Below are 23,731 nucleotides of genomic sequence, written 5' to 3'. Positions count from 1 at the left end.
TTTCAAACTCTTTGTGGTAAAAGACCCGCTTTGTTTTTCAAAGCCATCCCAGATGGGTACTTTTGTAATATACAATAAAAATAAATTACTAGAAAAATGAAATAAAATGCAAAAAGCATACAAGCCCCAATTTTTTAAATTAGCTTCAACAGATGAGTACTCTGCCAAACTGCTGTAAAAAGCGTACTTTAGGTTTCTGGATTATTGTGGACTGGTAACAATGTGACCATCACCAGTCCCGGTCCACACTAAGGAATACTGTGTATCGTGTATCAAACTCTGTGGAGCATACTTTATTTCATACCTTCTTTCAAAGTTTTAGTTATTTATGAACAGCAAAGATCTCTGAAAGATATGACTGAGATTATTTATATTGGCTTTTGAATACCCTAGAGGTTTTGATTAATTTGCTATCAGTTTAGTATGAGATAAATCTTATACCAATAAAATTAGACTGAAAGAATAAATGTGATTATTAAAGATTCGATTCCTAAATTATCAATTCTTCTTTATTATTTGGGTGAAACTCAGCTCCTATCCTTAATCCCACTTTCAACTATCTAAGAGGCCACAATTTAATAATGTTTTCTCAAAGTCCTGGGGTAAAATTAACCCCATGTTGGGATGCACTCTGCAGTCTTGCAGTCCTTGCAACTGCCCAGTCGCTAGACCAGAGAAAGAACTGGAAGTCAGCTACAGAGATATCAATGATTTATTGCACAGGGAACCTTACAAGTCAGAGGCAATGATCCTGGAGTGACACCCCACTGTGTATGGCCAACAGCAGGCAGGACAAGGCAGCAATCTTCGCTACACAGTGGAGGAGAAGGTTATCAGTAATAGGGGATTTGACATCGAAAGAGCTCCTCGATTGCCATGGGGACTGCTGGAAGGTCTTCTTCTTTGGGTTAGCAACCATTGCAAGGGCCTGATTTTCTTGCGGATGATCAAACATACTGGAGTCATTCTGGTCCTCCAGCTAGAACAATAGTTAGCTAGGGGTTGGGCTGATCATAGAGGTAGTTACTAATTAAACTTTCAGCTTAGGAGAAGGAGGCAGTCATGTACATAAGGTAAGGGTAAGGTAGGGCCAGGTAGGGCAGGGCTGTACAGAGAGCAAGAGAGTGGCCATCTTATAAGGCCTGACGGTACACCCCAAATTTTAGAATCTAGACCCAAAGTCTCCTTTTAGAGTGTCCTAGAGCTCAGAGATGACTTGGAAAACGAATAAGAGAGGGGACACAAGGGTTGTGTGACTATCCTACGAAAAACTCATTCCTACAAATAAGGTGAAGATGCAGCATCTTCACAATCTTAGGCTGACAACCAGTGTAGGACTGACTGTGACTTAAGTGAAGGCCTGAAGACTTCAGAGCAAGACCAACAGTCTCTCCTTCCACCATGATGTCCATCCAAGCCAAGTGAGGAAACCTCGGTCTCCTCTTCCTTCTTTCAAATAAAGTTGCTACTTTCAAGGTTCTGCAACCTTTGAAAGACAGGCTGAACTGCTAGGGGTGCCAGAGAGACAAAGAGAATAGAACTCTGTTGATGACAGATATTTAATTTTGTATTTTAAAAATATTTTAACACATGTAGGATACTACTCAATAAGAGTCATGATGCATTTTTATTTACAAGTAAATGTAATTTTTTGTATCATATCAAACTAGTCACCTTGAGTTTGTATTGTTCATGGACTATTTTCCTGGAAATACCAGAAGGAAACATGGTACACAGTGATCCCATTTATCCCAATCCTTGGCCCCATGATTGGAAGAGTAAATGTAGCCACTTTACCTTTGACTGTCTATTCACTACTTCATATAATAAATCTGCCTTTACCCTAAACCCTGAAACTGATCTCTGATTTCTTTTATCGTGCCTGAAATAGCTCTTAAATAGATAAAGATGAGTAAAGTTATCTTTAGCCTCCATAACAGAGCTCTGTTCTGGGCCCTTATAATTCTCTCCCCAGAACTAACTTCCCTCTGGTTTGCAAACAGGGGCAAAAGAACAGCTGCCAGTGGGGTCATGTGACTTTTCTTGTAGATATCTTTCATCTCTTTTTTTCTTCAAATCACTATACAACCAGCCTGGTGCAAAACTACTTTGAGAGTGGGATTTTACCCATTTCATTAGATAGTAAAAGGTCATATGTTGCTTATACATAAGAAGCTATTGTTCTGGAGGACTCAAGGACCAGAAGATATTATAAGTGTATACATTACTTTTTCAAATACAAATGAGTATAAAATTATAAATGGAGATATATCAGTTTTCTAGTTCTTAGCACTTGAAAAATGCAGTGCCCTTCAAGTTGTTAGTTAAAATGTTAAAGAGCAGACATAATCTCCATCCTCAGTAACAAATTATATTTTCAGATATGTGCATAATATGTATCTATGGCCTATCACGTATGGACGCAAATGCATCACTCATGTCTACCTTTAAACTTAGGCAATAGATGTTGAGAATAGAATTGTACCTCTTTGAGCATCTCTGCTGTTCCTGTTTATTTTTTTTCTCCTTCAACCCCAATATCCCACTCTCACTACACAGATACTTGAACATCTGGCCTTTAGTCCTGGAATCAAACCCGATACTCTGGTGGTCAGAGAGTACATTCATGAGTCCTCTGGTTATTCTCTGGGAATTTAAATCCATTCCCTTACCTACTATGGCTGTCACCGAAAAAATAATAAGTTCATATTACTCAGATTATTAAAAGTATAAATGTATTCTTCAGGGACCAGGTAAGACGTATGTTATTTTGGGTGGTTCCATCCTACTCTCTATTATGAAGACTGAGTCTATATTCTGGTTGTTCATAGTTTTTTGTTGCTTTTTGTATGTGTGAGCAGTCTTGAGACAGACAATATTTGGATTTAGAAGGGATTTCTATGTATCAAACAAGACAACTTTGTAACAACAATAATAAAGGATCCCTAATTCTGGACTAGATTCCCTAGAACTGGACCAATGTGAAAACATAAAATCCCAATCTCTAGTATGTTTGGATATGCCAGGGATCAAGGTGATTTTCTTCCAATAAACAATCAACGAATATATGCGAGGCCTACATAAATAACCCTCTGTTGGATAACCCTCAACAAACAGGCATCCACACCACATACACTCCTCAACTGTGTCTCCACCCCCCATCACTTCTCCAAAAAGGATGTAAGGGAGTAAGGAGTTAAGGGTAATAAAACCCAGAAACAGTGCTATTTTCACAGAAAAAAGGATCCATCAGTAGCATATTTCTTTAATCATCGTTATTTACAATTTATCATCTGACAGACTTACAGAGAATAAATAAAGAAAAGACAATATACAATTGGTATATCTCATTTCTTTTTCTAATACAGAGAATTTTTATGCATTCTATTTTGGAATGACTAAGATAGTTTTAAGCAAAAATTAAATCAGTTTGCTATTTACCCCTTGACAAGACACATCATCCTCCAAAGCCTGCAGAATAAAGCCCAGATGTTTCCTCCTCATAGGAAGAGTGCACCACATTGCTTCAGAAAGTCAATCCTCAGAAAAAGTTACCAGACAACGGGGTAGAAGAATAGGATATCATGAATAGTAAAGGACATAAAATGAATAGGCTAGATTACAAACTCTTGGTGCGTTTGTAGGAATCCACTCAACTTTCAATTATTTTCAAGCCTCTTTTCAAGAAAACAGTTTTTCACTGCAAGTGATTACCTTATCCCTTTGTGCTTTCCCTTGAGTCTCTTTGCAAATTCCTTTACATGCAATTGTGAATGTGGGTAAGCATGGGCTAGCTTGGGACTCCCATCTTTCTCCTTTAGAGGCCCGTGAAATTGTTGACAAGGTGTTTGCAAGAGAAACTAAAAATCTTGTTCCAAAAGAGCTGGGTTTGGGGCCAGGGTCGCTCCCTGCTCTTGATGGGGTGCCATGTAGACAAATACCTTGCATTTCTGTCTAAATACCTCAAAGAATAAGACATTTCCATAGATCGATTTCACCATCAGTAAACCTAGAAATGGAGAATGTAACTTATAGGTACAAGTCTGGGCACTTTTTCCTCTTTCCGCCTTTGAAAATAAGCCCTCTACATTACAGCAAAGCAATTTTCCCTAAATTCACCAGCTATGCCGGATGACAAGTTTCTGCTTCTACCTTCTTTCATTCAAAAAACAACATTCGGCAAATATATGTGGTATTCTCACTCTGTGTTAGGAACTTTACAGGACATGGGGTATACAGAGGTGAACTCAGGTATAATATTGTGACCCTTAAACAGGGCAGCTTAAAAATGCCATCACAAAACTCAAAGCTGTAAAATCCACAAAACCAGAATTTCAACTCCCCTATCCCCTCCGAACCTCTGGGCCAGGTTGCAGCTGTGTTTGCATTTGATTTGGTCCAATGTGGTTACTATTCCATTTAAGAATAGACTTTTAGGCAAATGAAACTTCTCTACTATTCTGAGAATAGTGTTTTGCTACTCACTAAGGGTCTCTACCATTGTACTCTATTCCTTCCAAAAGCTCTCCCTGGTGCCATTAATGAAGTGCCACCTTAGCTCTTGACCAAAACACTGATTTATTCTGAAGTCATCTCCTTGCCATCATACAAATCCTACTCGTAGGAACTGCAGAAACCACCTATAATTAATTTCCTTCTATCCTAGCTAGTGAGCTGTGGGTGTCTTACTGTCCTTTGTGTTGCCTGATTTTTCCAAGCTGTTCTTGTATTGTTTCAGATGCTGAATAGCCAAACTAGTCAGAAAATGTGGAAACAGTCTAGGTAGGATATTGCTTATTGATAAAGGAACAGATTAATTTGTTATATTCTCTTTAGGATTTTATAGAATTGTATCCAGACAATGTCCTTCCTGATGCAACCAAGAAGACCAGGTTACAAATCAGCAAGGCTTAAAACTATCCAGAAATGAAATGTGTACATGTGAAGAACTGGTGAAATCTGAGTAAGGTCTGTAGTTTAGTTAATGGTATTATACCAATGTCAATTTTCTGGTTTTGAAACTGGACTATGGTTATGTAAGATGTTATCAATGGGAAAGCCTGGTGTTAGGGAAAGTCCACTCTGTACTATTTTCTTGTGAGTTTTAAAGCATTTCAAAATGACAAGTTGAAAGAAAAAAAAGGATACAGCAACTAAACAAATTACCCACCATGGTCTGAGCCAAGCAATGTAGCTAATTGTAGCAGAGAACTCAAAATGCCAGAAATCCAATAAACATTAACCATTCCAGTCTCTTTCCATCTCAGTTTAGCATTCCAAGACATTTACCAAGTGGAAAAGATATTCATCTGTTTCTATAAAAATGTTAAATTTAAATTCAGAAGAAATTCCAGCATAGATCTGGATCTGTGTCTTCCAGAAACCTACCATATGCACTGCCAGAGGTCAGAGGTCTTACTGAAAAAACTAAGATGGCAAATTCCAGGTCTATAAACTCAATTTAGAATCAAAGCCTTACTACCTCTATACTGAGAGTAATTTAAGGCTTAACTGTAATTTTCTTCATTTTTTAAAATATATTTGGGCAAAACAGATGCTATTCTGTTTTAGACTATTTCCTTGGAACATCTTCATCTCTTTCGCCTTCTTCAGTTCTCCTTTACTCAAAACATACGGCTTAGCCCCACATCATGGCTTTCTTGTAGGAAGTCTGGATGAGACTAGAAAAACACATGGTTCCAACATGGCATGTACCTCTGTGCAGATATCAAACAAGATTTAGTCTAGTTTAACTTATGCCTGTTGTTCCAATGTTTCCCTGTGGCCTTTCTAGGCACAACAGTGATGAGCATTATTTTAAACGGATTTCATTAACAGAAGCAAAGCAGGGAACACAAAGTCTCATGAGCTAACATAAATTCCCCATCTCTGGGTCTTCATTTCCAAAGCAGCACTGGGAAAGCCACGTCCTGTTCAGACTAAGAGTTGATTTCTTCTCACCACCATTAAACCCCAGTACCTGAGGTGGTCTAGAACACACGTGTTCAAACTGCCTCCCTGTCCCACTTCCTGTGAGATGAAAAGGGCATTCCCTGGTGGTTACTTGTGTGTTTTTATGTTCATGCTGGGCTTCCCTTTTCTTAAATCTTGGAAAAGCTCCCTTCCATGTCATACTCGGCATCTGACTTTTCATTTTTTAAATAAATATTTTTATAATCTCTATCATCCAGAATTTCTTCTCTCTCCATATACATCTATCTTTTATTTCAACACACTTACTTTCTGTCCTCTCTCGGCTCTCTCTTCAGAGAGATCTGCTTTCATGCTTCAGAATGGATTCTCAACAGCACCCCCTGTGTCTATCTTGCTTGCCCTGACCTCCCCCGTCCTTCTCATGCACTCTCCATTATCCTTTATTATGTAGCCTTCTTTCTAACTCCCACGTGCCCCGTCCAGTCACATGCACGTTCATTTATTCATCCTTTGCTCCACTTCCATACAATGCCCTTTGTCATATAGTCTTATACATTTGCAAGTGATCCTTCCATAGCATTAAAACCACATTTCCCCCTCGGGGGCCTCTTTCTACTCCAGATCTTTTCTTAGCACGTATGTGTCTGGACAGCACATCAAGATTTGGACTTAGCTATCAGCACATTCACCAGCAAAAATATACATTTAAATCTGACTACCCCAAAACCACAATCTGGACATAAAATATTTCACATATATCATGAAGAGGATAACTTCCTAGAAAGGTAACAAGGCCCCACAGTTTCTCATCCCTTTTTCTATCTCCTTTTCTACATAATTCCTAGCTTCATTCTTCTAATTTGGATTCCAGCTACCTTTAAAGACTACATACTAAGCCTTAGCCATTGCGCCCTGTTGGGTCTCTCAGATTTGTGCTGCTAAACTCAATGGGTCTGTCTAAGGGAGAAGTTAAAACTGTATCTGTAGTACCAAAGCCTCAGTGCCAGAAAATGGTGCCTTCCTCATCTCAGAAAAAGATACCTGTACCTGACAATACACATTTGCCAGCTGCTTGGAATAGATTACCTCTATGACTCAAGGCCAGAAAAATCCAGACATACTAAGTTCATTTTAAATATGATTTTTTATGGGATCATGAAATGCAGTGTATTGACACAGAATTGTAAAAAGAAGTAAGTGGAGAGATATTAGGCGAAGGAAGGGGAAATTATGTCTCTCCTCTTGCCACACAGGAAGTTATGGCCTGGTCTGGATGTACTCCTGCCAGAAGTACGTGGATAAAGGAGAATAAGCTACAGGCCCTGATTTCAAGTCCCTGTGAGTCTACTGAAATGGAATGATTAACGTGTCAACTTGACTGGGACATGTGGCACTCAGATTAAACATTATTTCTGGGTGTTTCTGTGAGGGTGTTTCTGGATGAGATTAGCATTTGAATTGGTGAACTGAGTAAGGCAGATTGCCCTCTCCAATGTGGGTGGGCATCATCCAACCCAGTGAAGCCCTGAATAGAAGAAGAAAGTAATGGGGAGTTTGCCCTCTCTGCCTGACTGCTTGAGCTGACACATCAGTCTTCTCCTGCCCTCAGCTGGGACTTATACCATTGGCCTTCAGGTTCGCAGAACTACACCACCAGCAGCTTTCCTGGATCTCCAGATTGCAGATGTCAGATTGTGGGACTTCTCAGCCTCCATAATTGTGTAAGCCAACCCCCAAATTCCATATACATATATAGTCTGTTAGTTCTGGTCCTCTGGAGAACTCTGAATAATACATGAAGTTAACACAGATCCTGGAAACGTAGAGAGTGTGGCAGGTCCCAAGTATAAAAGAACATGTCTGGCCCTGCATATATCAAATGAGATAATGTATGTGGTACACTACATGGTAAACTTTAAAGCACTGAACAAATGACAGGTGTTACTATTACTACTATTATAGTGGCTTCCCTACATGATCTCTTTTGCTGACCCCGATCTTCAGAGCAGGAGATGATCAGATAACTGAGTCTGCATCAATTGTAGATCCAGTTATCCAATGAGCACTGAACATATCAGAACTGGAAGAGACTTCAAGACCATCTCATCTAACTTGTTCCAATAAAGAAACAAATGTCCAGAGAGGCAAAGTGACTTGTCCAAGATGATACACTTGGCTTGAGGCAGAAATAGGGTCAAAGCTCCTAAATGATGTTCTCTCCAAAGTTAGTCCTGGGAGACACTGAAGACCAGACTCACCAGACAACCATGGGGAAAGGGTATTTTCTAGGGGAAGGAAGATGACCCTCAAAATGAATCTTGGGGATTGGGGATTTATGCTTCTGCTGTGGCCTGGAGCAACGCTGAAGGCTGGACAGGGGGAAACACTCAAGTTCCTGAGAGACTGTGTAGAAGGTGAGCTGGGTGAAGGCAACAGAAGCAGACCCAAGGGGTCAAGTCTATTTCTTCTAAGTTTGGGAAGCTTATATTGTGATCTTTTCTTGTTTCTCCTCAGAGGGAATTGAGGGTTCTCTTTTCCTGTTTCCTACTGAATCTGAGGATCTGTGGAGTGTGAAAGCTCAGAATCTGTTCTGAGGGGACTCTTATTTGACAGTGTTATCAGTATCCATGGATTCTGAAACCAGAGCCTCAAACTTTCTTTTTCTGCTGGTCATACCATCTCCAAGGCAAGAGTGTGAACACCAAGCAGCAGCAGCAGATAATGACTCCTCCATGCTCAACCTGCTCCTCTCAAGGGACTCCTAGGGTTAAAAGGACATTAAACATCATCTCCCACAACCACTTATGTTTGAAACCCTATTGACAAAAGGACAGTGACAAAGGACTCCCCATCTCTGGAGGCAGCCCATTCATCCTTGCATGTTCTACCTCTGGTTATGTTTTCCCCAATAAGGAGTGGAAATCAATCTCCCTGTAACTTCCCCTCATTGGTCCTCAGTCAACCCTTTGGGAACGCTCAGCACATATCTATTCCCTATTGTATGTGACCTTCAGATTTATGCCTGAGAAATTCAATCACCAGCCCTTGGGTTCCATTGGGTATTCATCCATGAAAAGAGTTGGAAGATTTGGAGAAGATGAAACAAAAGGCCTAGGATCAAGATATCAAAAAACAACAGTTAACAGTTTGTACTGACTCAAAATCAGGCTCTCACTAAAACACACACCTGAAAATGTCTGAACAAGACAAGAGGAGGACCCTCTGCAGAAATGAATATCACATCTGTTACCTGTCCTCCACAGGTCTCTTTTCCTGTGTCCATTCTCTATTCAAGAATACTTCCATTAACGAGGCTTTTTTTTTTTTTTTTCCAAATGACGATTCCTGTTCATATAGCCTTGCAGTAGATATTCTTTCCTATGTACATCATCTGTATTTCATATGCATATAGATCTCAACCCTGATCCCTGCCCATGAACAAACAAAACACCCATTCCAAGAAGCTGGGTTTTTTCAAGCATATTAACATCTACTTTGCCAGGAGAGGAAAATGCAGAGTTCAGGACATGTTTACAAGTCAAATTAGGAAATTAAACCATTGGTGACTAGTTACTGAACACCATTTCATCAGATTCTCCACACTTACCAAGTATTTTCCTTAAGTCTAATCTCATGTTTCCTAAGACATTACTATTCTTCAAGTTTTTCTTTCTGAAACCATTTTTTTAAAAGATAACATGGAAAACATATTGTAGAATTTGCACATTCATAAACACAAGCATATTTAACCTTTATAAATTATCTCAATTATCTAGCCTTTGTTATCCAACTTTTTTAGTATATCAAGTAAGATTCTTTACTAGATTTTATCTGCCCTATTCTGCCCTAGGCTTTTTTTTTTCTTTTTTAGTTCTTTAATGTAAAAAAAGTATATATGTGTTGGGGTAGAGAGTGGGGGAGTGGAGTGGAGGGAGATGAGGGACAGAAAGAGATAAAGGCAAACAAGCCTCTGTCTCTCAGGTCCATTCAATGTCCAAATGGAGTGGCTTTGGCGTGGGTGAGTGGTAGGTCTTGTGAGGAGGACCTGTTGCCAGGCATTGACAGCATCACTCGTCCCCTTGCTGAAGAAGCAGAAGGTGGATTTCCTGGAATGAGGGACGGTGCTTGGTGTCTCTTCTCCAGCAGCTGAGCATCAGCTTATACACAGAGTCAGGGCAAATGGCAGGCTGGGGGAGGTAAGTCTTTGGAAAGAAAAATGAACAAAAAAATGAGAATATTAAGAAAAGCACAGAGAAAGGAAGAGCAGTTGCATCATAGTATGATTTGCCCACTCCCCATTTTCTTAGACTTGGAAAGTGAAATGAGTGGGGTGTCTATACTTCCTATTCATGAGAATTCTAAATCCCATCAGTCCCTTTTCCATTCCTTTTGTCTTTTCCAGTTCTCTGGAGCAGAATTTCCTGATGAGCCATCCTGTGGTCCCTACCATCATGCAAAAGATGAAACTGAAACACGAAGACATCTTAGATTGGAAAGCAAGTGATTCGAACACCAAATCCTCTATTTATAGCCTAGCCACAATGAGGTTTATTCTGATTGAGCCAATCACGGCAAGGGCAGAAAGTATATTAGTTGCCTCAGCTCCTTTATTGGAATAAAATCCTAGTCACTGAGATGTGGGATATATCCATGTAGCTCCTAACCATAACCTTCTCTGTGCTCCCTCTCTCCTGTACTGGCCCAGGGAGAGAAGATTGGATTTCTTCTTTACATTATTCACCAATATTTGTACATTTACCCCCTCTACAGCCCTTCCCTGAATTCCAGCCTAGAGTTGTATTTGGCTCTACTCCCAAAGCACCAGTTACTGACTGTTTCCACCAGCAAGATGCCACTCTACTGACTCCAGGTCATCTTCTGCTTGCCTGTAATCTGTTGCTGTCATTTCCTTACCTATGTTTTTTAACACCTTGGTATATTGACATATTCCTGAAGCAAACCTAAATTTCTCAAGCTCTTTGAAACATGGGTCCAACATTTGCAGCTGGTAAATCATTAACTATTTCCATCTTGCCTTCTCCCACACCAACACCAGCTTATGTCAGGCATCATAGGATCATAACATAGCTCTATCTTTAATTTTTTGAGGAACCTCCACACTGTTTTCCACTGCACCAATTTACATTCCCACCAACAGTGCACGAGGGTTCCCTTTTCTCCACATTCTCACTAGCACTTGCTGTTTCTTGTCTTTTTGATAACAGCCATTCTAAAGTTGTGAGATGATATCTTATGATGGTTTTGAGCATTCATTTTTTAAATTTAAACTTTATTTATTTATTTATTTATCCATTCATTTATTTTTGGCTGCATTGGGTCTACGTTGCTGTGCGTGGGCTTTACTCTAGTGGCGAGCGGGGTCTACTCTTCGTTATGGGGCGTGGGCTTCTCGTTGTGGTGGCTTCTCTTGTTGCAGAGCATGGGCTCTAGGCGTGCGGGCTTCAGTAGTTGTGGCTCGTGGGCTCAGTAGTTGTGGCGCACGAGCTTAGTTGCTCCACGGCATGTGGGATCTTCCCAGACTAGGGCATGAACTTGTGTCCCCTGCACTGGCAGGCAGGTTCTTAACCATTGCACCACCAGGGAAGTCCCAGTTTTTAATTATTTAATTCCATTTAGACCATGAGCTTTTAAGAAAAGTGCTATCTGAGAATTCTTTACAGTTTGTAAAAATAAATTGAAAACAAAAATGTCAAATACATTTTAAAATTATTGAAATTATTGTTATAGACTTCCAATTGAATACAAAAGATTTAAGATTTGCTTAAGCTGTGATCCCTAAGTATAAGATTCTTTCTAGAATTTGTGATACTGAAAAGTTTTCTTCTGCATTATATCTGCTATGTACAACAAGTTGGTGACATTGTGCCATTTGAAAACAAATTAGATCACACATGTGTAGTCTAGAGACCATAAAATCCATCTAGCAGCTGATAGTGTTGAGAAATTACTGTCCTTAATTCTAATGTCAAACTTTTAAAATTTGAATACTGAAATTTTAATAAAATTTAGGGCTTCCGTGGTGGCGCAGTGGTTGCGAGTCCGCCTGCCGATGCACGGGACATGGATTCGTGCCCCGGTCTGGGAAGATCCCACATGCCGCACAGCGGCTGGGCCAGTGAGCCATGGCCACTGAGCCTGCGCATCCGGAGCCTGTGCTCCGCAACGGGAGAGGCCACAACAGTGAGAAGCCCGCGTACCGCAAAAAAAAAAAAAAAAAATTAAAGTAATTAAATTTTGTAAATTGTAATAAAATACAAATTTAATAAATTATGTTTAGTAAGTTCATATGTTAAATTAAATAAACTTTTATCAAAAATTTAAACTTATAGATGAGAAGCTTACTCAGCATATAATGGTCATATTTGGCTTTGGCCTTTGCTTCAGTCAAATATTTGACTTTACTATTCAAATGCAAAGCAGACAGTGGACATAAAGTGGGGGGAGGGGAAGCATGCCTTTCTTGCCTGAATGTTTGATACTTCAATTTTGCCTCGTGTAAATTTTTTTTTTTTTCCATGTGGGATTTCAGTCACTGAATAATAAGATGAGGGAAACTGAAAGGTTTAAAATATTCCTCCCGGGCTTCCCTGATGGCGCAGTGGTTGAGAGTCCGCCTGCCGATGCAGGGGACACGGGTTCGTGCCCCGGTCCAGGAGGATCCCACATGCTGTGGAGCAGCTGGGCCCGTGAGCCATGGGCACTGAGCCTGTGCGTCTGGAGCCTGTGCTCCGCAACGGGAGAGGCCACAACAGTGAGAGGCCCGCGTACCACAAAAAAATAAAAAATAAAATAAAATAAAATAAAATACTCCTCCCTTTGCCTACAGTTCTAGGATGTACTCAAGTTAGAATCATTATGATAATAAAATTACACTTTCTAATTGAATGCACCACCTTTAATTGGCCACAAGAATCTAGTGGGTCAACCAGGTGGCCACAATGTGCTACTAGTCCAGGAGAAAAAACATTTTCCTTGGTCTACTCTCTTATCTCACGCACACCAGAGTAAATCTGCCCTTTGCCGAGGTAAGAAGGCAATTACCTCATAATCGAGATAGATAATTTAGATCTCCTGCTACCAAAATATCTGCAGAGTATCAAGATAAAATTCTAGGACCCCTCCTTCCTATTTTTAAGCTGCATATTGTACAATCTCTAGTCATTCCCTTATCTTTTGCTTGCTTTGATCTATTTAAGCCACAGAGGATCTACTTTTAATCTTCTGCAAGAGCCTTCTCCCTCTCCTCAACTGTTCTCATCTTCCTGCCTGAGATGCTACACTCCAAGAGTATGCTGTAGCCAGACCATTCTGGGGGCTCAGTGCTCCCACCACCAGTGAGCTTTCAATCCCACGTCTCACAGGAACCTTAAACTCTGAGTCATCCAAAGGAATCTTGTAGTATCTTAACTAGGAATTGGGGCCCTTGTAAGCTAAGAAGCCCAGCTTTTCCTGAGTCCTGAGATGCCACAGCAGCTGGGCCCAGAGGTGCCTTCCAAGAACAGCAAGGCCAGGATGCACCTGAAGGTCTCTGGACATGTAAGTCGAGAAACATTTCTAGACAGTCCAAACCAAATTTTTAACGAATGCTAATAAATCCCTTCTTCACTTTTAAGCTTACGTTTTTGTTCCTATGTTTCTCAACCAGGAAGACAAACCATACAGCCTAGACCAGGAAATAGATCAAACATGAGAGATAGGATTTTATTTTCTGGTATCTTTGAGTTGGGGAGCAGCCTGAGGGGACCCCTCATGTTCTCCAACGACCAATGGGTTGACACATGGATAAAGCAGAGTGTATGGATGCCTAGGGAGGACCTTGGTCTTTCACATCACCTGGAGAATTAGTGACAAAATTCTTGGTCTTTTACATTAGCTGGATGATTAGTGACAAACAACTATGATCCAGGTAGCCCATTTCCCAGCTCAGACCTATCCTGTTAAGTCAGAACTTTTCTTTCTCTCTCCTTCAAGAGCACCCAAGGCCACATCTCTCCACCCCCAACAGTTCTCACCTGCCTCCCTTGGTCTCGGAAGAACTCTCCAGTATTCTCGATGACCTGTTCATCTGACAGCTGGGAATAGGGCTGTTCCTGGCAAAAGGTGAAGGTCTCCCACAGAGTCACCCCGAAGGCCCACACATCACTTGCCGTGGTGAATTTGCCCTGTTTAAATAAGAAAAAGAATAATCTGTGCACAACAAGAGCTAATTAGGTTTTCATAATCTGGAGTTCTGCCACTTTTACAACACAGGGCAAGGAATACTGGGACTGCCAAGATACTCATGGGCGATCTGGAAACAACAATAGGAAGTTGTTTTGATGCCAAGCTACAGGCCCTTTTCTCACCCTCAGGATCTCTGCTGAGGTCTACTTCTCTTGGAGATGAAATCCAAGAGCTGAAAAGGATGCAGCCATAAGCTATCTGACTCTCCCAGTGCATGTTAGAAGGTCAAACTCTAGGATCTAGGGTAGCCTTGGAGAAATGCCCAGGGGAAGGCAAAATTAGAATGTGAAGCAATTGTTTCTATGTGAGAGATACAGAAATCTAGTGTAAGTGCCCAGAGTCGTCCTTGTTCGATGATCGTCACAGTCTCGAAGGATAGACTAATGAGTGACCGAGTGACAGCAATGAGATTCAGTTGCAATCAGCATGTATTAAATACTTGCATATGTTCTAGTCAATAAATACAGTGCTGACATAGATGATATTATTTAGCCTTATTTTTCAGATCAGAAAAGTGAGACAAGAGGTTTACTAAAATACCCTGGTTAACAAGACCATTAATAATGGAAAAACTGAGACTTGGACCAAAACCCTCTGAATATTGGTCTAATAATCTTTCACAACACCACACAATACCTTTAAAGGGAACAAAACTTAATAATCGCATTAGAAATGAGTAAAATATGTGATTCATCTATATAGATGATAAAGATCTTTATAAGGATTTACATAAAATGATATATATCATAGCATCATTTATAATTGAAGGAAATTGGAAAGTACTTAAATATCAAATTATAGTGACATTATTAAATTATAGGATATATCCACACAATAGAATATTATGGAGCAATTCAAATCATGTTTTTGCAGAATATTTACTGCCAGTGAGAGAGAATTGTATGTGCATAGTATCATCCCAATACGTAAAATAATTATATATATAATACATATATGCAGAGAAATACATGTATAGAAAAATTCTCAAAGGAAATACACTAAAATATTAATATTAATAGTGGTTATCTTGGTGAGAGGAAGAGGATAACTATACATTTCTTATTTCAACATTAATTATGAACCCTATAAGATATGAATAAGAAACAAACAGATTAATAACAAATTAACAAAACTAGATTGCTATCAGGCTTTTCTCTGCAATATTAAATGACGAAAGACAAAATTACACATATACAGCATTGTCGGAAGTAAAAGTTTAAAGTCTAATAATTGTGTAAATCAGCTAAGTGGTATAAAATCAACAGTAAATTGTCCCAAATATGCATGGTCAGAAGATATATTTCTAAGAGGCATTTGGAAAAAACGTATTCACTTGTGGTCCAGAATACCATGAGCTGGATAAAAATTATAAAGCAAAGAATGAGGACCTTAAAAAGTAAATGGTGAAAATCATTAAAATACAAATATAGAGATCAGTCTAAATAATTAATTAGAAACATGGTTATGAAATTAATACAGAAGAAAAATATTTTGTGGGGATAATAGTTCTTTAAATGACAAGATTTTAATACTCTAAATTAATTAAGATCAGTCAGTAGGTGGAAAGGGTAGAGATTTTAAAAATCTAGTAGATTTTTTAGTAGTAGTAGATTTAGTAGTAGATTTTTTAGTACTCTAGTAGACTTAGAATACTAAGTCTCTTGTCATTATGGGTATATTTTTAACCTTTTTCTCCAAACTTTCTACAGTAAGCATGTTATATTTTATCAGCAGAAACAGGCAAGTATTAAAAATAATAATTAGTACACAAAGTAAATCATCTCAAGTCAGAGAAAATATCAAAGTCTATTTATTGTCTGCCTCCCTCTGTCTCAGGTGCACCCCTACATGCCATCTGCATCTGCCTACATGCCAGTTGCTAGGGTAGAGCTCAAAAACACAGGAAACTCACCAGCAAGATGCTCTCCCAAGACATCCAGCGGATCGGGAGCACTGCCCGGCCCTGGATTCGGTAGTAGTCACCACTGTACAGGTTTCTGCTCATTCCAAAGTCAGCTATCTTGATGGTATAGTTCTTACCCACTAAGCAGTTTCGTGTGGCCAGATCTCGATGAACAAAATTAAGCGAGGAAAGGTACTTCATGCCAGATGCAATCTGGGTAGCCATAAACTTCAGGTTGGCATAACTGAGGAAATATAAAGGAAGAGAGAAAGTAGCCTCTGGAAAGAGGAAGCTGTGAAAGGTACACACCCTATAGTTGGTACCAACAAACTAGGGCTCCAACCTCAACATCCTTTCTCTATTCTTTATGAATCTCTTTGCTTTCCCCTAAAGGGCAACTGCTTTATTATTCCCTGCATACAAACCTCCCCAACCATTCAGAGCAATGATGAACTTTAAGGCTCACTGCTCCCCACCTTCAGATCCCAGCTTAGTCTCATGAACACAGGGAAGAGACAGAGGATCCGGCATATTTACCTGACAGTGGGTACGTTGCTGAAGGAAGAACTGGGGGGCTCATGGCGGGAAAGAAACTGATTGAGATCTCCATTCTCCATGTACTCAGTGATCATGCAGAGAGGATCGTCAGTGATACACACAGCTAAGAGACGGATGATGTTTGGGTCCTTGAGCCGGGACATGATCTTTATCTCCTTAAGAAAATCATTCCTTTGGAGGACAGAGACATAGATAAACCCAGAGGTTGCCAGAGTTAGAATCAAGAGGGGAAAGAAGACACAGCGAAATCTAGTCCTAACCATTATACTGAGTCTTGTTTCCCTTTGGATAACCTTTGAGAGAACAGAGAAATTGGTACCTGGAAACTGTCTCATTCTACTCATCCTGGAATGCGATGCACCCTTATTCAACTATAATTTGGTGGGGGGAACATGGACCATGACATTCACATTTGCATCCCTAGTATCCTACAGAAGGCCTGCCACATAGAAAGTGATTAATATTTGCTAAATCAAATATATGTTGCTAAAAACTAGTCTTAAAAATAAAACCTTCAACTGAAAGTCATATCTTAAGTGCACTGGGGTCTTTACCTTTTTTAAAAGCCATGGAGGGACTTCCCTGGTGGCGCAGTGGTTAAGAATCTGCCTGCGAACGCGGAGGACACAGGTTCGAGCCCTGGTCCGGGAAGATCCCGCATGCCACGGAGCAACTAAGCCTGTGCGCCACAACTACTGAAGCCTGCGTTCTAGAGCCCGCAAGCCACAACTACTGAGCCTGCGTACCACAACTACTGAAGCCTGCGCTCTAGAGCCCGTGCTCCACAACAAGAGAAGCCACCACAACAAGAAGCGCACTCACTGCAGCGAAGAGTAGCACCAGCTCGCCACAACTAGAGAAAGCCCACGTGCAGCAACAAAGACCCAATGCAGCACCCCCCCAAAAAAGAAAAACAAACAAAAAGCCGTGGGCTCACTCTATAAGTAAAGTGAAGGCACTTTTTATAAAGTGAATAACCACCCTCTGGGTTAATCTGATAATTTTTTTATTTCCTCATACTGGCTTCTTTTAATGTAGGGTGCACCAGCAGTCAGTCACAACACATATTTAGTAGCCTGTTCAAAAGAGCTGTTTAAAGTTCACGGTGGTAATGCAGCATCATTTCAAAAGAAGTACTCACTTGGCCGAAACTAATAACTGTGTGAATAGATGGTGACAACCACCCTTGAGTCACAAAGTGGGCTATAACCTTCCAAGTAGTGATATTTGGGTTAGTGAGACCACTAGCCCACATTCTCAAAACTATTGAAGCAGACCTGTTATAAGTCTCCTGTGAGTTTTCTAGGAATCCTGGGCTGGAAGTCATACTATGTCAATATAAAATCCTTGAAATCAGTGTGGTCCTCATACAGCACCTCTCCTCTTTCATTACCCCTTCAATCTCAAACCCGGTGGGGGGTCCATGGCTTGGGAGAGCTCAGAGCCTAAGCCATCCATCATTGCTAAATTGGAGTGGGCACAGGTGGGACACCAAACGTCACCAAAAAAAACAATGGGCAAAGGCTTTGTCACATCCCATAGTTTTTTTCTTTCATCTTGCCACCTTCTCCAATCACGTGCTAAGATTAATATCAGGAATATTCTATCTCTCTATGGGACCCAGAGGATGTCCCTTTTCACTCATACTAGTATCCTTAAGATTGAAATTCTCACAGTTAAAATTCCAAAACCTCCACAGTTCTGTTCCCTTGCCTTTCTTTCTTCTTCATGCCATATCCTGTCAATTGCAAGACTTTTAATAAAACCCTATCACCATTCTTGGAATTTATGATAATTTAAGGAATAGGGATCATAAACTTTCTCTAAATTTGAATATCAATGAGACACATCAAGCCAACACAAATGGGGAAATACATATGTTATCCAGATGTGCAGATTTCTCTGAGACACATACAACCAGCTTTCAACCAGCATGCCTCTCTGGGTGAGGATTAACTCACCATTACTGTAATGGAAAGGCTGTCAGACAACGGAGTGTGGCTGGAAACTGCAATTTATGTAGTAAAGGATCCAAGAGATTATTAGCCAGTTTGGGAAACTGCTAAAGGACTGTGGATCCTTTTGCTTTGAGGTCCATGGATACTTTTCCAAGTAGAGGTAGCTTCTCATTTGGGGGGTGCTGGACATAGAAGAAAAGGAGCATAAAAGAGAAAAAAGGGGATGAGAAAGTAAATAGAGATGTGGGGAAAAAAGGAGAATGGGAGAAACTTAGCAAGAAAGATGTGTGTGATTGTGAAGTCTGCAAGGGGAGGTAATGACATTCAGGAGTGTGTGTATAAGGATTGAAGAGGTACGTATTCAAACTTTAGTGTACGTTGGGGTGTACACTGCTGTGCAAAAGGGGTTAGGAAGTAAATGTGTAGCATATCCAACAGAAAATGTACATTTGTTTTTGAGAGAGATAAGAATGAAGCTGAGGACTACTGGTCCATCAGAAAAACAAACCACAACAATGGAAATGTGAGGTAGCTCACAGACCTTCCCATCTCAAAAGAAACAAATTGCTCAGAAGTTTCCAGGAGGGTTCCTGATCCTGAAGATGAAACACATAAAGGAAAATTTAAAATGCAGACCACAGACCTGGCATTCTTGTTGGCATCTGCTCGGAGCATTTTCACGGCCACCAGGACAGGCTGGTTGGCACTGACATCTAGGGCAAAATCTTTGTCTTTGAATTTTTCCATTCCCTCCACTTCACAGAGATGAACCTAGACAAAAGTCATCTAGTCTCAGCATCATCATTTCTCCTGAAGATGTCTCAGTACTCTTGCTGGGCATTTCCTGGAGATAAACTAACTCTTACAACTCAGGCAAAATAATCAAAAAGACCAGTAAGAAGATATGTGTAACACATCTTTGACTCAAATAACTGATTTAAGAAAATGGTAAGGAACCCAGCTAATGTCATATGTTACTGCTTTATACAAGAAATAAATTGATTGGAACATTAAATAAGTGAATGAATCTATAACATGGTATTTTATTGCAGCATAGCCCACTATAAAATGTCATTCGGTATAAATACTTGAACTTTGATTCAAGGAAGTTTAGTTATGGGATCGTGCAAAACATAAGGCAATTTCTTCTCTAAGGTAAGCCCTTAGCATGGGATTAGCATTATCAGGGACCTCTAGGCATTAGTAACTGTATAACAAGCCTGTGTTTTCAACCCAGGATACAGAATGAGTGTATATAACACCACAGACAGATGCCATGGACCCTTCTGCCTCCACCACCACCAAACCTACCCAAGGTTAAAGCATGCCACCCATGCTGGAAACCAATAACATATTCTTATGAAACCAAATTACATTTGGAATTTAGATGGTGGTGTTGAAGAGCTTCTGTTGCCACTTAAATCATTGCTTTGAATTCTCAGAAGGCTCATGTGACTGATGTAAGAGTGAAAAGTCAAATATTACATGCATCACTCTGAGGGCAATTGAGAAGTGTGTTCCTCCTTATCTTGGTTAGTGATTAATTCCCTAGTGGCTGGTTCTGGGACCAAAGGCAGGGGCGAGGTTGTTTTTGACCATTTTACATGTAACTCCAATTAAAAGGGAAAAAACAAAGTGGCTATCCAATAGCAGGATGTTCTTGGACAGTTTATAAAAGATGATCACATCTTATGGGTCCCCACCCTTTGTAACCTGTTGTAAAAATTTTTGAAAATATTAATGTTTTTTGGAATATCTAAGTCTAGTGACTTTCCTGCTTTAAAAACTCTTATATAGAAATCAGAATTCCCAGGATTTCCACAGCTATTTGACAAAGAGGAGGCTGACCAATACTAGTCTTCTAGACAACAATGCAAGGAGAGACAAGTGGAGGAGACATTTGGTGTGAATCCACTTTGGATGGGACACTTTGCTCTACTGACCATTTTTATTCAACCACTTCCTTTGAACTACCAAGGACTGGAGGCCCCACTCAAAGAATCAGCTCACCTCCCCAAACTGGCCTTCTCCCAGCTTCTCCTTGAAAGTTAAGAGTTTCCTGGGGAACTCTTCCACAGCCACGTCTTTCCCCGAGAGCAGGTCCATGGTAACAGCAGGTACGGAGTAGGTGTTGCCTCCAGTCACCCCCTGGAGGTTCACAATGTCAGCCTCTGCATAGTGGGGCACACCCTCAGGCCCACTGGGCTGGACTGGCTTCACAATGCCGCTGCAGCCTGCGAAGACAAGGACAATGGGTCTCATTCCAAGGGTCCTCTTTGGAGATATCTTCAAGAAAGGAAATCTGAGAGGAGAGCTAAAACATGCCGCCAAGACAGCCTAACCTACGCCATGACATTCTTACTTGGAGAATGGTTCCTCTGGAGATTCTTTCTTGTGGCCTCCAGAACGTAGGCACCATTTTATCTCTTATCTTCTCCTCATAACTACGTGATCATTAATAACCTCCTTGGTTAATCTTGTGGAATCGTGGGGAAGCTCCAGGAAGGCTCGCTATACTAGTTAGGGTAGGAGTATTAAAATTTTTGGATTTAATGGCATATTTCCTGGATTTTAAGATATAATCTCTGATTTTAATAACCTATTTCAGGGATTAAAAACTGTGATTAAATTTATATGATCTAGCTTAAGACACATCCTAACTTTAAAAAATATTAAAATATGAGGGGGGATGTTTTAGACTTCAGAAAGTAGGTAGATCACTTTGGTTCGGCCTAAGAAATAAATTACATCCCTATTCTTGCTGTCTCTGTAAAATTCCCGTAGTTCAATATGCTCCTTCAATGTTTGCTATCCAATGAGTGGTAAATACACATTAGTTTCCTTTCTTCCTTTGGAAGGACTCCAGTGAAAAGCCTCTGCTCTCATGGTTAGTCCTGCTACATGCTACTTCTCCAATCAGCTCTCCCCTGAACACCATCAGTCCTCTTCCACTGATTGGGGTCCCTCCTCGGATGCTGACATTATGGACAGAAAAGCTGCTCTGAGCCTCAGCGATGACCCCAGCTTCCCCTCTGATGTCACTCTGCAGCCCTTTTTTAAAAGACACTGGGATGTGAATCAATTGGCACCGTTTTACTGAAGCAACGTTTTATTGAGAAAAGACAAGAAATATTTGCTCTCATAATAAAATCTTGTATTAGTCAAGTAAATTTTCACCAAAGAGAAATGAACAAAAGTTAAATAACTCAATTATCTAGGTGACTAAAACCCGGGAATTCTAGGATCTCTTTAGCATCGTTTTTTTCTCCAAGTGAAATTCTAGTCCTGAATTTACCCGTATTGGTGTTTGATGTTGGGTGAGTACCTTATCTGGGACTTCTCACTTTCCTTCTATGAAAAATGAGAAGGTTGGATTAGTTGTACTGTTTAGGTTCTTCTGGTGTTAATACCTTAGTCACGCATTTTATTTATTTTTCTTCTTCTGACATGGGGCTCTCTCCAAACATCTGCTACATGCAATAGCAAAGGAGAGATGGCCAGATTCAATTAGGAACAACAGTAGACCAAATCTAGAAAGACAGTGTGGACTTCCCAGGAGAAGGTGGACTTCTCTAGGCTAAAATTAGACTTGGTTGAGTAGGAGTAACAGTGTCACACCTTCATAAATCTTGTCCCTCAATTTTCTGCTCACTGTTTCATCCTCACCTGATTCTTCCTCTCCTGGAGCAAATTCTGGGAGTTTCCGTATCAGCCTGGATGGCTCCTGGTAGTCAGGGCGAAGCGGAAAGATGCGATCGTAAGTGGAGTTGGACTCCTGCTCACTTGGTGATGAGGAGCGGTTATTGTTGAACATGCTGGACTCGCTTGGCAGGGAAAGGCTGACTGTCATTTCATCATCCAGCATCCTCCGGGAAGCCTGAAAGAGAAGGACAGGGGAGAAAGGCATGTTGACACCAAAGGGATCATCACTCCCTCCTCTTCTTAAAGCCAGCTCTTCCACTCAGATGAAATAACTCTTTAATACTCAAACTCCAGAAGCAAGGCAAGTGACAGGGGTTCAGTCTGGTTCCACAGATGCCTGTGTTGTAGAAACTCAGAATCATCTTTCATTGCTTCAAGGCAGAATTTGACTTCCAAATTTCTGCACTGCCAACGTTAATTAACTTCCATTGAAACACTTACAAGCATTATTCACGTGACACCATTAGAACATATCAGTAGCAAATCAAAGAATTTCTCAGTCTTAGAGTTTTCAATGTTCTGTTAAATAATGGGTTTTCCTGACACCACTCAACTGACTGATTTTTAGGCATAAATTAAAATGCTTATTAATGCAACAAATGTGCTGTAACATGATGAATCTGTAGTTCACCTGACTGCTCTGGCATTGTAGATTAGGGTAATACCCCCTTGACCCCGCATTTTTATTAACCAAAAATAAAATGGCTACAAAATAAGAAAGGAAAGCCCTAGGTGCTAGGGATACTAACATGAATTATACCTAACACAGGATTAAGAAGAATAAAACAGCTAATTGTTCCGTCATTCTATTTAATATGACCTGCCTGCTCCTTCAAAAGGAAAATCTCATAATCTAAGTATATGTTACTATTTGGATTTAAACACATGAAACGTTCTATTCCAACAAACACACTTTGGGTGCTCAGTGGAGAAACTTAGATGTCTGCTCCATACCCTAGACTGAGAGTTCCTTTGTTGCAGTAATATCCTCAATACCAAGCATGGAGCCCAGCACATAGTAGGCACTCAAGAAATATCTCTTGACTCTCTCAAAGAGAGAATTCTGAGGACACCACTGTAAGTATCCTGCAGATAATGCTACAGCATAAGGCTATTTTGAGCAATGTATTTGGAATACATAGGTATGCTTAAGTGTCTTCTACAAAAAAATTCTTTCCCCCAGAAGAAATCCTGTGTCATTCCAGAGCATCTTGAGTTATCTTACTCAGGATGTACAGGGACAGAAAGAATTTCTTGAAGGACCAAGTTAAATATTCAAGGGCAAAATTTTTGTTCTCCCTTTTACCTGGAGAGTCTCCAATCCAAAATTCTTCTCCCAGCCCATGAATATATTCCAGTGGGACTCAGAAGAAAGACTCAAAGAGTGGTAAATTCTGGCTCAAATGAAGAGAAAAATAGCTCACAGAGTAGA

General features: G+C 40.3%; 1 protein-coding gene across 2 annotated transcripts in view; it reads right to left on the bottom strand.

Moving 5' to 3' along the window:
- Positions 1-8,272: 8,272 nt before the first annotated feature.
- The window catches only part of DDR2 (discoidin domain receptor tyrosine kinase 2), a 156,407-nt gene continuing 140,948 nt past the window's right edge, over positions 8,273-23,731 (bottom strand). For both annotated transcript variants that reach the window (XM_059042350.2, XM_067040055.1), the window contains 7 exons: positions 22,264-22,474; positions 20,608-20,831; positions 19,241-19,368; positions 16,619-16,810; positions 16,091-16,325; positions 13,968-14,117; positions 8,273-10,136 (listed from right to left, as the gene is read on the bottom strand). In XM_059042350.2, coding sequence (XP_058898333.1) covers positions 10,002-10,136; positions 13,968-14,117; positions 16,091-16,325; positions 16,619-16,810; positions 19,241-19,368; positions 20,608-20,831; positions 22,264-22,474 — 1,275 coding nt within the window. In that variant the 3' untranslated portion in view covers positions 8,273-10,001. The remainder of the gene's footprint in view (positions 10,137-13,967; positions 14,118-16,090; positions 16,326-16,618; positions 16,811-19,240; positions 19,369-20,607; positions 20,832-22,263; positions 22,475-23,731) is intronic.

Source organism: Kogia breviceps, chromosome 1 (assembly GCF_026419965.1).
Source record: "Kogia breviceps isolate mKogBre1 chromosome 1, mKogBre1 haplotype 1, whole genome shotgun sequence".
Classification (NCBI taxonomy): Eukaryota; Metazoa; Chordata; class Mammalia; order Artiodactyla; family Physeteridae; genus Kogia; species Kogia breviceps.
Note: the sequence above shows the minus strand (reverse complement) of the source record. Positions and strands in the feature narration are given on the sequence as shown.